This window comes from Gallinula chloropus, assembly GCF_964237585.1.
Source record: "Gallinula chloropus genome assembly, chromosome: 1".
NCBI lineage: Eukaryota > Metazoa > Chordata > Aves > Gruiformes > Rallidae > Gallinula > Gallinula chloropus.
The window spans coordinates 124,971,274-124,988,869 of NC_140085.1; the positions used below are offsets into that span (position 1 = coordinate 124,971,274).

The window sequence follows — 17,596 nt, forward strand, 5'->3', positions numbered from 1 at the left end:
GCAACTACCACTAAGATTAAAATAAAGGCAAATTTATTAGCAGTTTAAAGATAAATGCTAAGCATGCAGGAATAAAGGTGTCATGTCACAACATATAAATAAAAAGATGCTAATGACCTTTCTTTTAGAAATTTATCTTAGGCCAAATTAAAATTTGTATGCCTTTAACTTTTCAGTGCTGTTGAGTAATGTTTGAAACTAATTATTTTTCTGGAGATCTTATTAGTATAAAGCTTAATTTTAACATCATCTCCTTGGTGTTGACAATTATTTTCTATTATTGTCTTAAGTAGAAAATAATGTGTATATATATGTGGATATATAAACAAGGATATACTGAAATATTTGTACTGGTAATAGAATAATGTATGATATATCCATATATCTATAACTGCTAGTGGGTATTTGATCACTAGTTGTTAGCTATGTAAAGGGGATTAATATTGAGCAGTACGATAAACTTACTAAATGACAGAACTCTGACATTTCTGTCAGTACCCCATGTAGGACAGACATGAATAGGGTTACACTCAGTCTTCCCTAGAGTTACACTCAGTCTTCCCATTTGTTATTGGTGTCTTGTTTTCTAATTTTTACAGTTGGCCATCCTTAGGCATCCACTTCACTGCAAAGTTAACGAAAGACTCCCGCTGCCCAGTGGCACTTGATGAGATGCTTCCTCTTTCCATTTTTCTGGGGAACAGAAACATATTCTTAACAACTGCCTATCTTAGTAATATTTCTGTCTGGGAGAACAAACTTTGTCACCGAATCCTTGAATTTCAGAGAGGAGAATGAAAAGATACTTAGGTTCCAAGTCAGTAATGTGGTCCAAGCTTATAGCCTTAAAGTCTGGTAAACACATATCTATCTACCTAGCTTGCTACTACAACCAGAAATCTTCAATTGGATTGAATTTTGCATAATTTAACTTGTCCTTTACTGTTTTAAAAAGAGACAAAGAGCATGGATGACACATTCTTGTGTTCAATTAGTAAAAAAATATAAATACATTCATACATTTTGCAAGTTATGAAAAGAGAAACTAACTGTGCATTTCAGCTAAGAATTCCGTAGACCAGAAGTGGCAGGGTTTTTTTACTTGGGTTTGGTTTCTTTTTTTTTTTCTTTTTTTTTTTTTTAATTTCTTTCCTAGACCATAAAAATTGGTTTTGTAATCTCAGGGAATATTGACAATATGGTAGGAGAAGGGGCTTTGTGTATTGTTTGGTTTTTTTCTTTCTTAACATGAAGGTGTGTTATGGATAGTGAAAATAAGGTAAACAAGTAACTATGGAGTAAAGTATTTGTAGCCTAATATGAATTCAATTGGGTTCATCTTCGAAGCAAGTAAAATAACCCCCTTGAGTTTTTTCTATTTTTTTCTTAAGCTACATATACTGAAGGTTTTTTAGCTGTATTGACTTAAAGCTATTAAGATACTTCTCTGGTTTGAGGAAAGTGGATTGCATGTGTTAGTGCAGAATGTGAATAGAGCCCCACAGCCTACTCAGCAATCAGAGGCAATTTTTAGTCATGTTAGAAGTATCAGACATTAGATTTTATTCCAATTTATATGCTGTACTGTAAGTCATCCTAATGATTGTCATCAGCAAGAACTGGAGCCTATTGTAAAACATAAGGAGACATCTGGGTTTTTTATTTCATTTTTTTTGATAGTTGATGTGATTTGAAAGGTGGATTATTATAAGCGCCATGAATGTCTACAATCAAGGCTAAGTATAGGTTTTCACATTAGATGGAAGAAATGAATTGGTTTAACTTACACTGAAAGATTTGGTTATTTACTGTCTATAAAATAAGAGATGGTAACAGATCAGGCTTAGACCAACAGTTCAGTTCTTGTTTGATTTAAGATTAAGATTTGGATGCCATGATCTTGAAGTCTGGAAAATTAGTGCTAAGAGGCTTAAAATCTTTTGCTGTGTGTGAAAAGAACCTGAATATTTACACTGACTTATACTGGTTTTGGTTTTGAACACCAACTTTGTTTTTGCTTTACAATAACTGCATTTTATATAATTACTGCTTTTTTCAGTAATTAATTGTCTACTTAAAAATGTCTATTCTTCAGACATTTCTTCAGATGAAAATCAGATTAATACAGTTCTTAAGAGCAGAACGAACTGAAAGATATGTAGCTTATCCTATACCTCCATACTTATCAAGAAAAAACTGTAGCTGATCAGTTGGCTTTAATCTTAAAGAAAAAATAATTTTACATAGTGTATATATTTTTTGTGATAGTGGCCAAAAATATTTCCACTCATTTAGGTTATTTTTGCTGTCTAAGTCATTGAGTGAAAAAAAAGTCACTGCATCTACTAAAATTTTGAAGCATAATATAATGGAAAACAGCCCCCTTCTCTGCTCCCTCACAGACACATGCTTTGCACAGGTTATTCCATTGGCCTATTTTTAATTTATTAACATAAAACCTCCATATATATTTACCTCATAAACAAAAAAGTAACAATTAAAGAGAAAGTAGTGTTGCCCCAATAAAGCACCAGGAATAAGTAATTGAAGTAGCACAGCATCAGAAAAGGAAGTTTTTAGTGCTGTAAATCCCTGATAGATAGTGTATTTAGACATTACAAAGACCAGTTTGATTTTCTTACTTCCCACAGACTGGAAATGGCAGGGAAGCTGCTTGACTTTCCAGTTGCTCTGTTTTCCTATGCACAACTCCTGATCTCATAGGGATATTGTAAAATTGAATTACTTTGTGATATGAAAACATTCTGAAGGTTTGAAGCCTTATGAAACTTGTTAGTAATGCTAGTTTACATTATTTCAGGAGTCCTGCAGAGAAATATATGATTGCTTTCTTTATCAATGACACCACCAATTTTCTTTGTCTTGTTAAGTATTAATAAATACTTCATACTACAGTATATTGTTTACTCTCATTTGAAGGGATTAGTCATTCTGAAGTCCCTTCAAGGAAAGTTACAATATTCAAAATGTTTTTGCAGCAATCAGACAATAATTACAAAACATCAAGGGCTCATGTGACACACTACTGAATATTTGCTGTTCTTTTCCTTTGAGACAAGTTTTTTCGAGTGTGTTTAGAACAATCAGGATTTTATTTCTTTATATCTGTTAGATTCTAGCTTTTTTATTTTACTTTAGTTTTGGTTTTCCAGGTGTTTTGGGGGGGTTAACAATAAATGACAGAAAACATAATAAAGTTAATGAAAGTTGAATATAGTTAAATTGGTGGTATTTGTGAATTTCAGGCCATGTTATTCATGAACATGGAAAAACTTACAAGAAAGTAACAGCTTACAAACAGTTGAGATTTCCTAATGAGTTTCTTGCAGCCTTTATCAAAATGGTATATCTTGTTTGTCTGTTGACTGTGTCTCCTTCTCCTCCTCTTGTTCCTCATCATCACCCTGACAGCAGTCATTCCTGACTTGCTCTGATAATTCTTACTGTTACTATCTCAGAAGGTAAGAGGACAAATTTGTATGACTGCTCTATCTTTGTAATCTCCCCCACTTGACATAGAAGTAGTGCAACAGATTCTGGAAGGATTTTGCAAAAAGAGGAGGAACCGAAGAGACTTCCAACATTTGATAAGACTAAGCCTGTATTTGGTGGGATGAGAGGGAAATGAGTTGTTCTTGTATCTTAAGTTTCCATAATGGGTGTTACTAATAAGATCTTTCAGAATAATGCTCTATGAGCTACAACGTTTATCAAGCTAAGTCCCAATGTACTCAAAAAGCAGCTCCCTATCTAAAACAATACTGAGGAACACACAGTTTCATTTTCTTCTAAGTAAACCCACAAAACATCTATGAACATCAGTTAGGATGGTTGTGTTGGTGTGATACTTATAATTAGGGATAGTGAAAGGTAACCACCTTGTAAAAAACCTTATGCTTCCAGATAAGATGGTTTCTACCAGTTCTATTTATCATACTTTTTTTTTCTCTGATGCAAACTCTGAGAGGAAATGTATTTCTGATTTCATAGCAACACCTTACTACAAATATCTAAATTATCTGGGGTAATCAACATTCAAGAGATTTCCACTTCTGAAAAATAAATTTTATTATTTCATAGCAGACTTTAAATATCAGATTTAAATATTTATTTCTTAATTTGTATTTTAAATCATAAATCCTAATACATTTTACTCATTTTGTCAAAAGGCAAAAAGCTGGGTGAGTTTCCTCAGAAGTGATAATCATAGAAGGATTTGGGATGCTAAAGATCATCTAATTCCAACCCCCTGACACTTTGAAATCTTCTATAAATCCTATTAATATAATAACTATGTATAGTTATGAATAAATATTATGTTAATGAGAATTCCTGATGTATTATTGTTATTAATTAGTATAATTATTAATTTTAAGGCTACTAAAACTTAGAGTTAATGAACAGTTTTATTTCTATCCACACATTGATATTATTCATGGGTATGTAGAATTAGTGAGATGAAAGTGTTCATATTCTCACTTTCTCTTATTGTTCTGTAGCATTGAAGTTGCACAGGATTTAAGTTGAAGGTTGGATGTGAGAATAGAAAAGTCCTATTCCACTACGATGTCTAATGAATTGGAAATTCTTGTCTGGCGATTACTTGTTGAAAGTTCCACCATGCTATTGCTCTTATACTTGCTCTTCTTTTCCATTGCAACACTTTCTAAATAAAAATTATCAGTTGTGTTAAGTAAGGTGACTGACACTTCCAAAAGCTTTGGTTAAAGGGAGCCTCTTAAATACTCTGGTTGAAATAAGCTTCTGACCACTGGACCTGGAAAGCTGACTAGGATGCTGTCTGTGTATTTTTCTCACCAGAAAGTTAGTTTGCTTGTCTTTATATCACTCAGCACTGTAGTATCTAACTCAATTTTTCTTCATTATTTGCTACCCCAGAACCACCAGGAAATTGTATAGTGATTATTTTTGTAAGTATACATGAATGGGATCTGTAATAGATTCTCAAATGTTTTTTACTTCTGGTCTCAGTGGAGATTAATGTCAGGTCGCTTAGGTCAGCGCTGATTCACCTCACTCCTTAAAACTCACCAGTATGATAGATGCCATCCCTATTTGACAAGTTTGTCCTGTTGATCCAGGAAATGAAGTTGAGCTGATCATCTCGTTATTTTGCTCAGGACCCTTTAGCTTTTTCTCTAGCCCATAATCTTTTCCTGGTGCCCTTTTTAACTTATTATATCTATTCATATAGTAGCAGGATTCTTCTATGGCCATTCCAAACTAGTATCTGCAGTAAAGGTAAAATAGCTAATTTATAGTGAACTCAAAGTTATTTTGTATCTGCTTAAAAGGCAAGCATGAACTATGCTGAATGGATGACATCACAAAATATTTAATTATAATCCATGGGGTACATAGGAATTGCAAAACCTTCAGATATGTTCATAAGGCCACATTGCTGATCTACTTGCTACAGAAAACTTTAAGCAAACAAAAATATGTATGAAACACAATCATATGGGGTAAAAAGTCTAAACTAGCTAATAAGACCATAAAATCATGATTTATTATACATAATACTTATATATCATACTGTCTTACTGACCATTTTAAAATTACTTTTTATTCATGTTTGTCATATGAATCTGGAATATATTAATCATTTATGTAAGGAGTACTTTGAATATAAAAAGTAATAATTGTCAAGACATTTGTGCTGATGGATGCATTGAAGTAATAGTGATCCAGCTGAATTACCAGACTTCAAATAAGGCACTTCAGGCAAACCCTTGCACATTTTTCTACACTGCAACAACCATGTATTCGAGAGAGATTTCACGTACAGAGAACAAGGTTTCACATAATGTTACACTCGAGTGAATGGCATTGGTTTGGGCTTCTTTAAATCTCAGTTCCAAGACAGACTGACAATGTATGTCAGGCGTTTCATGCATTTCTAGTAAGGAAGACTGTAAGGACCTAAAAATCAATGGTTTACTATTTGCTGTTTACAAGATAAACATTATGCTTTAATTATATAGGTCTGTCTCTACTGCAACATGCATATATAGTTAAAATTCCCAGAGTAGTCTGTAAGAACCTTAAAGCAAAGCTTCCCCTTCCTTTTTCCTTTCCTCTTGCCTTACCATTTTTGGCCACTTTTCTCAGAGCTGTTTTTAAAACACCATTTCAAAAAGTCACCATCATCATTACCCAGAGAATGGCTTGTTATGATACTGAACTTAATTGTACATTGAGCAGTTTTATAGGTTTTCCCCACACTCTCAACTTCTCTATGAACTGCATGTTTCTTACAAAATGAAGGTTGTCACCTTCTCCAAAGTGCTAAGCAAAGTAATTCTTGAAGAACAGCTGAAAAGAAAAGCAAGTTCATTGTTAGTCTTTATCTGTCAGGCATCAGGTCAGTACTTGTTAGTCAAGATCACTTACTTGAATTGGACTGCCAACATTTTTTTTTTCTATACTTTTTATCAGAATGAATTCTTTGTTGCTAGGATATGATAGAAATATTCAGGTACAGACAAAATTTCAACCCATTGTAATTTATCTACACTATGCTAAGATAATGCAAAAGAATCCATGCTTATTCACTTTGGAAATAATACAATTTATCTATAAATTTATTATCTAACTTTTCTATGTAGCTTATAACCAGAAATTGAGGTTTGATAATTATTTTCTTTTGCTGGGTAAAAATCTCAGATCCAATTATACCCATTTCCTTTACCAAATAAAATGTTGTGAGTTTTACTTTTTTCATTCCTGTAGAGAACTCCCTGAGCAAAACCAGGAACGAGTTTATAGCTTGCATTTTAAGGTACTACCTGTTGTATAAATATTTGTAATTTGTTTCATTCCAATGCCTTTTGGCTTTGTTTTACTTGTCAGGCATTCTGGCAGATGAGAGTTTTTACAAGTTTCACGTCACTTTTGTGAATGCTTCTGGGAAGCCTCTGAGGCAAAGGCAACAGCATGGAAGACAGTATTGATATGTTTAGTTTAGCTATTGACTGATTGCCACTGTGAGGTGATTATGCATGGAAGTCAAGCTTTCACTACCAGGCACGAGTGGTCTTGACAGTAAAGCAATCGGATAATGTGCAATTTTAGGGAAAAAGGGTGGGGGGATGCAGGAAAGGACAGTGAGATGAAACAACAGTCAGAAAGAGCTCTGTCACATGGAAAGACCAAATGCTGGAGATAGGACTACTGTGATTTGCCAGACCGTGAGAAGAGATTGTGCTTAATCACATCAGCCGGGGTTTATTATATCCTGTAAATGAACATCTTTCCCTGGGACACTGTAACATCATGTCCAGTGATAGTACTGTGGTCTTTTTTACCCTCCTAACATATGGGTCAGGCTCTGCTTTCCATGGGAAGAAAACTTGGGCTGACAAGCTCAAGGAAACTATTCAGACAGGCTATTAGTACTGCGGGGTACACACTGGAGTTTGCTTGTATTACAGACTGCATGTAGCCTGAGGGATGGGTATGGTATTATCTTCTGTAAACTGGGGAAAGAACAACTAGGGCATTGCACTTGTATTTAAAAATCATTTTCCTGTCAGAAGATCCTTCATTAAGAGTCCCTGCAGGAATCACACTGTAACTCCTGTATGGCTGCTTTTATATTTCTAGAAGTTGGTAAGGAACAAAGATAAGAAAATAAAGTTGAGGTCTAGATTGTTTAGCAAAGATTTAAGGTGGACGGTCTTGTGCTCAAAAATGCCCTTGACAAAGGAGAGTCACTGAGATAGTAGAGAGCAGAATGAATGACAATTAGTTATAAATATTAAATATAAAAAAAGCATACAGGAATTCAGAAGACTGTGATACATACAATTATATTACCATGCAAGAAAAACAAAACAAACCATTGGGGTGGGGGATATGTTTGTCTGCTTTTCAAAAAGCTAGACAGCCAGATGAAGCAGAAAATTGTTTGGTGCAGTAGATCTGTGGGCTGCTTTAGTCTTATGCATGGACGAGGGTGGGGGAAAGGGATTTTTAATAAAAATGAAACTTGAGACTATTACAAATATGTTGTTAAGAAGTTAAAAAAAAAACCAAACAAAAAACCAGGACAAAACTATGTGCCAAGGTCAGGTCTTGTAAGGTTTGAAAGGAAACATGAAACACTAGCTATATTCTATACATATTTTTAGTAGCCAGCTTTCATATTCCTCTAACAATACAGTCTTTACTCCAACTATGTCAGAGACACTATGGCTCATAAATATTCATCGTTCTAAAGAAACTGCATAGATTTTTGCTTTAAAGTCAATATTGAGTTTGTTAATGAAAATGGCTCGGTTAATTAACTAAATGGCATCCTAAACCAAACTTATATGAAACTCTTTCTTACACTGATTGTTTTTCATGAAGAAATGATGCATAAAAATTAACTTTCCCCCCTTCTATTTTAAATCATTCTTTTGTATGTAGATGCTTTAAGGATGGTGATTTTAAGCAGATAAAACTTTCTGAACAGTGGCTGTACGAACTGCTGGTTTATGCAACCATCATCCTAGTGTTATGGAAGTGTCAGTTATGATTTATCAATAAGTCTGGATTGAAGCTTGCATCTAATAGTTATTGTAGCTTTATTTACTTCTTTATTATCCAAGCACTGACTTGGACAGCATAAAAACCTGCCTGCAGTCCCATTTTATGTCGATTACGGTGTAGTCATCTCTCTCCATTTTCCTAATATTTGCATTTTTGCTGAAATGGAACAGGAAAGCAGAAGCTGCTGCTTGTTTTACATTTAGTAAGGAAAGCAGTTCATATGGAAAGCTACACCTTCTTCCTTTTCCTGTTTGCAAACAGTTGTCAATTTTTACAAACCTGATGCTATCAATGATTTTTAGATTAGAAGTTCACTTTCTTAATGTGCTTTTTATATCAGAGGACTTTCCCAAGTAGGGAGAACAGGAAAGACATTGTTAATGGACTTCACAGATTCATCACAACATACTTTTGCACATATTCATTGCAGTTTATTATAATGTTATGCATATCAAGAAAGCTAAATTTTCATCCACTGTCAGATTCATTTAAGTGCTGCTCTGTTATTATGAGGCTGGTAAGAAAAGGAATGAGAAAGGAGTACCTTGTTTAATATTGTGGAAAAGAACCCACGAATTTCCACTGCGGTAAAAATGTTGGAATCTGGGATTTCTTTTCTCTCCACTCAGCATTAGAACAGTTTTCCATATACTTTTTTGACAAATGACATGCTGGGGAGATGCATCTCCTTGTCTGTATTCCCAAGCCACTGGGTAATAACTGCGTTCTCTTCTCTTTGGCTGTTTTAAGCAAATAGGAAACGACCTTGACATTGCTCATGATAGGGAAAGGAAATATTAGAAATTAGGCATCAGTCACTTGAAATATAATGCATGCAAGTCATTTCGGTGGCTTTCCTTAACTTTATCATGTGGCAGCTGCTGATAATGATAATGATGCCTTCCTATTAATATAATTTATCAAGTTCATTCATTTGCAATAACATTTCTGACCTCTGCAAAACTATTCCCCATTGTTCATTTGTTCTTTCTTACTGTCTACCTAATTATTTTCAACTCTTTCATTTTGAGCATTGTCCCTGAGTTACAGGATTGAAGCATAACTCCACAACTATTATTGTCATTGATACTGCTTTAATTGAATCAGCTTTCTGGATATTCATAAGGAATTAAACAGAACAGGGACAGAGAATATGATTTTACATCAGGTGACATATTTCATACAACTTCTTCCTCCCTCTATACTTACTGTTATCATGTTAATTGATATTCCTTTCCACCTGCACAGCAATAATTGATCCTATAGCGCATGCACACAACTATGTGTATAGACGGAAAAATAACTGTCTAAAGCTAAAATAGGAAATACCAGTGGAAAACTGGAACATATGAAGAGACCAAGGAGATCAGTACTTCCAAGCTGAATACATGTATTGTTGTGCACCAAAAATCAAAAAAAGATTGGGATGGGAATGGAAAGAATGCAACACTGTGCCATTAAGACATTTTATGAAGCAAGATCACCCATGACATGAAGTTCAGATGGACTAGAAACAAGAAATACAAGTAATTTTAGAGAAGAAATGAGAATATTTAAACAAAGATATAGACTTTGAAAATAGACAGCTTCTAAAATTTCACAGGGTATTCACATGTTTTGAGAGATGTTAACATTTCTATGCTGGCAATTTGTTTCTGTTTTTTTTAGCATTGTAATGGAAAGTTCAGAAAATGGAACACATAATATTAAATAAGTGGAAAATGGACTGATAAAATTAAGTAGAATAGACTAGAATAAAATTTAAATATTGTGAAGACCACTGTTAGTTTGTAAAAGGAGGATCTTTTACTGTTTCCTAATTTAGAGCTTAAATCTTTCCTGTTATTCTATTACTAGCTTCCAATTAGTCTAACTCAATTAACACTTGAACTAAAGTACAAAATTTTAGATGCATCACATACTTTGAGATTGATGTTTTGACATATATCATTGAAATTGTATGGTCCTTTGATGTTGAAATAAAATTTCTTTTCTTTGAAGGAATAATCTGTACTTCAGTTGTCCTTTGCACTGGCAATTTTTTTTCCCTTTGTTTGCAAACCAAGGTATGTTTTCTGTGTTGATCTTATGGCAAATAAGAGAAAGCTGAAAATACTTAATTTGTATGCAAAAGGCTAAGATAGATTTTTAGAAAGATGTTCCAACTGAAGATGTCCTTCCTTCTATTTTTTGACTTTTGCACCATCTTCCTTGCCAGCCTAATATAATGTTCTTTAATGAGACCTGTGTTCAGTTGTAGGCAGATTTGAAGGGAAGCATCTCATGTGTTTGCCCTGGTTTTACTGTTCTTACGGCGAATGTTCCTACTGGTCTTCCCACCTGGAAAAGGACATCAGTCCTCCCCGATAAAACTGATCTGTTTTTCTTAAACAGTTGGGAAAGAGATAAGACATTAAAAGGGATCAAAATGTGTAGATACTTGATGGGGGGAAGGAGCCAGATGGGGTTGGAAGGAGACCAAAAGAAAAAAAATGTAGAAGACAGAACCAAAGTGGGACACTAATTATTGCTTACTTATCCTTGGAGGTACCCAAGAGCTCATAGAGTCTAGAAGCAGCAGGGCAATGGGGTGGCTGTAGGTCCCACTAGCATTTGAATTCCACTACAGGGGTGGAATTCCTGGACATATGAATAACAAGCTGAAAGACTGTATGTAAAAAGGTAGGGAAGAATCTGGAGAGCCCCATCTCCTTGTGTTCTCCTGTGCCACAAAAAGGACATAAATATGATACCCCATCATCATGTCCAATATACCATGAAGATTTTTCCTAATTGTGTTTCTGGTGAGCTGCAGAATTACTTCAGGAAACAAGCGGTCCCCCAGGACACCGTCTGCAGCAGTATGTTGGCTTGATAGGCAAACTTGCAATTACCTTAGACTCATTGGGCTCTAGTTTGATTAGCCAGCTTGACAGGTTGATGCCAGAACTTAAGGGGGGGCCGAGGGGCAGGGTGGAGAGGTGACCAAGAATCTGAATCCCACACAGTGGCTACACATTACCTGGATCTTAACAGGGTGAATGCCCTGCTGAATGTTTCTCTGTGTTTATCCGTAACCCTAACCTGTGTTTGAGGAAAGCAATTTATTTATTCATTATTGCTCTTTTTATCTCTGTGACAAAAGTAGTTGATATCAGATTTCTGTATATAATGAGCTGATTCATATCGATCTAGATTTCTGTTTTTTTATTTTTATATTCAAAATGTTACAATTCTGTGTTTGCATTATAATTGTAGCACGGGAGTCAACTCATAAGAGGTGGCTGTGTTTACTTATATCACAGTTTTCCTCTCACTATAGGTAGCTTTTATTTTGCCTTCTTTTTTTGTGTGGTTATTTTAAAAAACAGTCAATTGAAGTACAGTGTGTCACCAAAATCTAGCATTTCTTTTTCTCAGTGTAACTTAGTATACAATCACTGCCTCCCTCCTCACCCCCAAAACAAGCCCAACCTTACCAACTTGTACAAGTTCTTATTTTTCTGTCATGGGACAGATCCACTATGGTTGATTAATGTTGATCGGAAGCAGATTAACTTTCAGATCTTCAGAAGTCGCTATGGATTTTTATCTTCCTATGGTTACCTATTTGCTTTCAGTAGTATGTCTGTTGAACTTGTTTATATTAACATTAAAGCTTCTAAACATTGGAGTTTAACATTCGCAAGTCATAATAAAGATGGAACTAATTTTCTGTGAAATTAGGCCAAGGTCTGCATAGATATTGAGTTAACACATAAGGGAAATGAATGCATTTTTAATTGTTTTCTTTCATATCTAGGGCCATTCTGGAAAAGCAGATAAGCAGATTTTTTTTATTATATTTAACAAGATTAGAAAGAGAAAAAGTAATTTGACTCATGGATCAGTTTTTATTAAATAGGATATTATGGGGTGGGTATAGCGAACAATGGAGATAATTTAACATGTGGCAAAGCAACTTCTTGAATTACAAGTATCGCTTATGTACAGTCTAATAAATCACAAGCAGAGCATATATAGAGGCTTTATTTGAGTACCAACAAATTGGTATTTTCAAACCAAATTTGTAAAGAAATGTACGTGTCATGAGACAGTTGTGTTCCTATTTTCTCAGCTGGTGGTGTTTGATTTCATTTGATTGCTGGGTGGTTGTTGTTTGGTGGGGTTGCTGTTGTTGTTGTGGTTTTTTTTGGTAACGTTCATTACTTTCATGTCTCTGGTGGGTTTAGAGTTATTGTCTCATCATTAGGGAAGAGAAGTTAGTGGACAGCAGTAATACTTCTGTAGCCAGGCAATGTGATACAAGTGCTTCCTTTAATACTGCTTATATTTTATCAGAAACCTCATGTTTTTTTCTGTTTTTAAGAGTGTTGGTTTAGTAAAAATATGTGTTTAAAACCCATGAACTTTTGGGAAATGTAACTTTTCTTGGTATAGAAAACTAACCATGCTTCTTGCCTGATTTTAATAACTACCATTGTCTGTCAGGTCCTGTATTTGCTGTGGTGAATAGTTCTTTTATTAAAGTACAGGTGGTTTCTTCCCTACTGTATATTTGCAATGTTACCCATTGTGTAGTACAGTGGCACCTCACCTCTCTGGCTACAGAAAGCAATCTGGGAAGGACAGCATTGAGCTTTGTGTTGGCTTACTTTAATATTCAACCTGTTCCTGTGTTTACTCCAAGTGCTTCACTGCTATTTGAACTATACCACTCACTGATTCTTAATTTCTAATAATGTTGGCACAGAAGAATGTGTTTAGTTAAAAATCTGACTGCTTTGAATGCAAATCGAAGAACCAAGTGGTCTTATCAGTATTGATGATGTATTTTTTCTTCACTGTACGCATCTGCTCATGCATATTTGGACAGAACTAGCAAATATAGACACCTTGTAAGAAAACACATGCTTATAAATATCTAGATTCAAGAGGTGGAGAAAGGTTATATCAATTTCAGATTTTTGCTATTGCTTTTCATCATTAAAAATTGACCTTTACAACAGTTTCATATACTGAGATAACTTCGATGATGTACCATGAGTAGAATGGTGGTATTTTATTTTTTTTTTTTAAAAAAGCCTGGGGTTTTTGTTAGTTTTGTTTTGGTGGCATTTTTTTTGCAGAGTGTGATGGTAGTGTTGTGTCTTTTGGTTTTTTTTAGGGGGGGGTTGTTTAGGAAACAGTGTTTTGCCAGCCATAGTTTTACCTACCATAATAATTCGATCAGTAGATCTACCCTTTCCTTCCCATTAGATTACCTTTATTCCCCCATTAAAACCTGGCGTCTACTATCTTTTTCAGGTGTCCAAAGATCTTCCAGAAAAACAAAAAGAAATAGAGATTCTGCTAAAGGATTTCATCGAACTTGATCAACAACTAAACCAGGTGATACTGTGGGTAACACCTGTCAAGAACCAGCTGGAGCTTTATAGCAAAGTGGGCCAGCCAGGAGCTTTTGATATTAAGGTAAAATATCCTGATTATTTTTTAAAATGGAATATTTTAACACATAGAATAAATATATAGATGTTTTAATATGTTTAATATAATCTAGTAGTCAAAAAGTGAGCTGCAACATCAGCTGCATAATTTGTATTAACAACATAGTTTTGAGACAGAAGTCAGCAATAGTCCTCACAAGTTCACAGTCCTATGAAATCAGGAATTTTTAATTTCTGTGAAAAGGTTTCTGATGACAGAACATTTTAGAACCAGTTGTTCCTAGATGAAATATAAACATATTATTTTTTGCCATATCAAATACAAGAAACAGTAGCCTAAAAGGTCGTCACGGATTTTAATACAGAGCTAACAATATCAATGTGTGATAATTTTAAAGATATTTTGTTCAAGGTAATATGACTACATGAAATTTGGGATAGTTAGGGCCTTATCACAATTCTCTTTGTAAGCAAAGGTATCTAACTGCACAAGTAATGTTTCAGTAATCAATAAAGCTGATCATCTAGTAATCATAGAATCTTAGAATATCCTGACCCGGAAGGGACCCAGGAGGGTCAGGTCCAATTCCTGGCTCCACACAGGGATAGCCAAGTCAGATCATGAGACTGAGTTGCTTCTTGAACTCAGTGCAAGCAAAATATTTGTAATTTGATCCTTGATACATATTTAGGTATAAAAAAATGCTTGTTTATGGCTTGGGTGAGGCCAGTGAAATTAAGGATGGAAAATACTGATTAGAACCAACACGTCTGCTGGGTGTATACTTAGACCTTCTGGCTTTGCACGTTTTCTCTCTCTATATAAATATATATGAGTTTATCTTCACATGAACTGGGAAACTATTCAAAATTCCAAAGCTTACTGAAATCCATGAAATTTGTTTGGTTTATAGTAGCTGAGTATTTTCTTTATCTAGATAAAGTGAAATAGACAAATTGTATTGATTTTGATTGTAGAGTTTTCAGTGGAAAAAAAAGAAAAAACCTGAATACTTAAAACTTTTTTTTTTCCTTGCCTGGAATGGAATAATACCTGTTTCTGAAGATGTGTGGTATTCTGAGCATGTTTATTAAATTCATTTTAGTTTCTTTTAAGGAACTGTTTTAATGCCAAAACTCTTTTTGTGTGATACAGTCACATTATATAACAGTGAATCTCAAATCCTGTTGGCAGTCCTGTAATTGACAGATTGAGTTCAGCAATGACATTCATTTCCTTTTTAAAAGATAAAATTAGTATAGCTCTTTGCAAATGTCTGTATATATGCTGAATGATGATGGAATTTTGCTTTCAAGAAAATTATCTATCCTTTTTGCCTGTATTTTAACAAAAAAAAAAAAAGAAAAAGATTATTCATCCCTTTTTTCTTCTTTTTCTATTCTGTTTCTTTCTTTCCAGAATGACTCTATCGTTACAGTGTATATAAAATAAAAGCAGGGCTAAATTGCTACAAATTATAAGAGTATTGCTTTTCAAACTGCTTGTGAAAGAAATGTTCTGTTTGTCTCTTTTCGTCCTCTTATGGTTATGTGGAAGGAATATTTCTAAAAAAATGTTGAAAAAATAAGAAAAAAAAAATCTGAAGTCATAAAGTAGTGGGATGAGTCGTGGTATTTTTATCAAGGTAGTGGAAGAGTGAAGTGCTCCAAAGAAAGGCAAATAAACTTTCTGTGAGAGACCCAACCATATTTCTTTCATAAAGCTTGACCAGTTTTCATTGTAGATGAGTCAGCTTTTATCTGCTTGCTATCTATCTGGATTGCCTTTAAAAGACATGGGTTTATAATCTGAAAATATTGTTGACTGATGGTTTATCCAAACTAATTTTCTTCAAAGTGAGAATCTCTTAGATTAAAGACACTATAATAACTATCACTAAAGGCAAATTAGATTCTTACATTTTTTTTTGTGGTTAAGAATAAGCATGCTAAGAGTTTTGAGACTGTGAATCATGAGAAAACATACACCAAAAATGCCTCAGCTAAGGAATCTAATCATGACTGTATTCAATTTTATACTCAACTTCAACCCTGTGTTTTAGACAAATGTTAATGGGCTTTCCTACATTGGGTGAAACATGCATGCACATGCTCTCAAGTCTTTTTTGACTTGATTATATTTATGTGCATTTTTAAATTACTATCCTGTATAGCTAATGTGTCCTTTAAAAAATAAGGACACCTGATGGCGTATGGAAGGGGGTGTAAGCAATAAAGTTCCCAAGTACTGTATAAATATTCAGCATTTCTAACACCATTTTAATTACTTCACCAGTATCTAGAGAGCATTGGAGTCTCTTCAATAGAATTTCATAACTTCTTTGTTCAGAAACAAGCGTGGCTCTGACGATCACCTAATAGAACAGGTTACTGAAATATTTTTAGAAAATAGATAGGATAAGAAATTTACAAAAATGTCTTTATGAATATTCTAAAAACATCCAAAGGAAGGTATGAAGAAGAGGTTTAAAACTGACAATCAAATGTGTGAATATGGCACTTGAGTGAAAAAGACCAGCCTCATGTAAGTCATCAGGAAAACCACACTGTTTGTGCTATAGGATTTCACATAAAGTCTTAAAAAAATCAATTTTTATTTCAATGGGGGCACTGTCTCTTATGAAATTTCTGTCAGTGTTCTTCATACTGTTACTGTCTTCAGAGGAATGTTCTTCTCATTCCTCCCCAGCTGTTAAAAGCAAAAGAGATAGAAGAGAATTTAAGTTACTTATTTGGGAAAATAATTTCAAAACTAATGTGAGTGGCAAGGATTTGGATATGGATTTTAAGAGCTGTAAGGATATTCACCTCTTAAAAGCCACAAAATAATTGAGTGTCCGAAATTTTCTGGCTGTAGAAGAAGGTGGAGGGATAGGTAGGGACAGAAAGAGGACAATAGTATGTGCATGGTTGAAATGAATATATAGGGAGTTCGAAATCTTGTGTTAAAATAATGTGCCTGTTCTAAAGCAAGGTTCTTGTATTTCTATTTATCTGTAGCAAATTTCAGTTACAGAAATGTGTAGCAGCTGAAACTAAAATGATACAGCAACCAAAGTACATCTAAAATGCCAATTAGAATTATTCTGATAGAATTTTCCTAAATACAGTGATTTATTTCTCTCAAAACTGTAGTAACCTTTACTTTTGGCATGCAGCTATAATCTGATAGTTAGCATCAGTTTCCTCCATAAATCAAGGGATATAATAAATGCATGTCCTTATCAGATACTCTGATTTAACCTTTTAAATAATATTGATCTATATAATGCATGCATAATAAATATATAAAGGAGAATATCTGTGAATTTCACTTGCATAATACATCTTACCTTGCAATTTCTGTGTAGTACTACTAATTTAAAAGCTCATACTCTTTTTTTCCACCTGTGCAAAGATCAACTATTAGAAATAGGTGAGAAGTCCCTTCCATTTCCACTTATTTGAAGGAAAGATGAAATAAAAGCATCAGCAGTGTTAATCTTTAATGGTGGAAGAAAAATAATTATGAGATCAGCAAAGGTGCAACCGAAGGAGAAATTACTGCATAA

At 34.1% G+C, this 17,596-nt stretch overlaps 1 protein-coding gene across 4 annotated transcripts in view; it reads left to right on the forward strand.

The window, feature by feature from the left end:
- DMD (dystrophin) overlaps positions 1 to 17,596 on the forward strand; it is a gene marked incomplete at its 5' end in the record, with an annotated part of 1,290,802 nt that overhangs the window by 878,559 nt on the left and 394,647 nt on the right. For all 4 annotated transcript variants that reach the window (XM_084279200.1, XM_084279202.1, XM_084279199.1 and 1 more), the window contains one exon: positions 13,885 to 14,049. In XM_084279200.1, the coding sequence (XP_084135326.1) occupies positions 13,885 to 14,049 (165 nt within the window). The remainder of the gene's footprint in view (positions 1 to 13,884; positions 14,050 to 17,596) is intronic.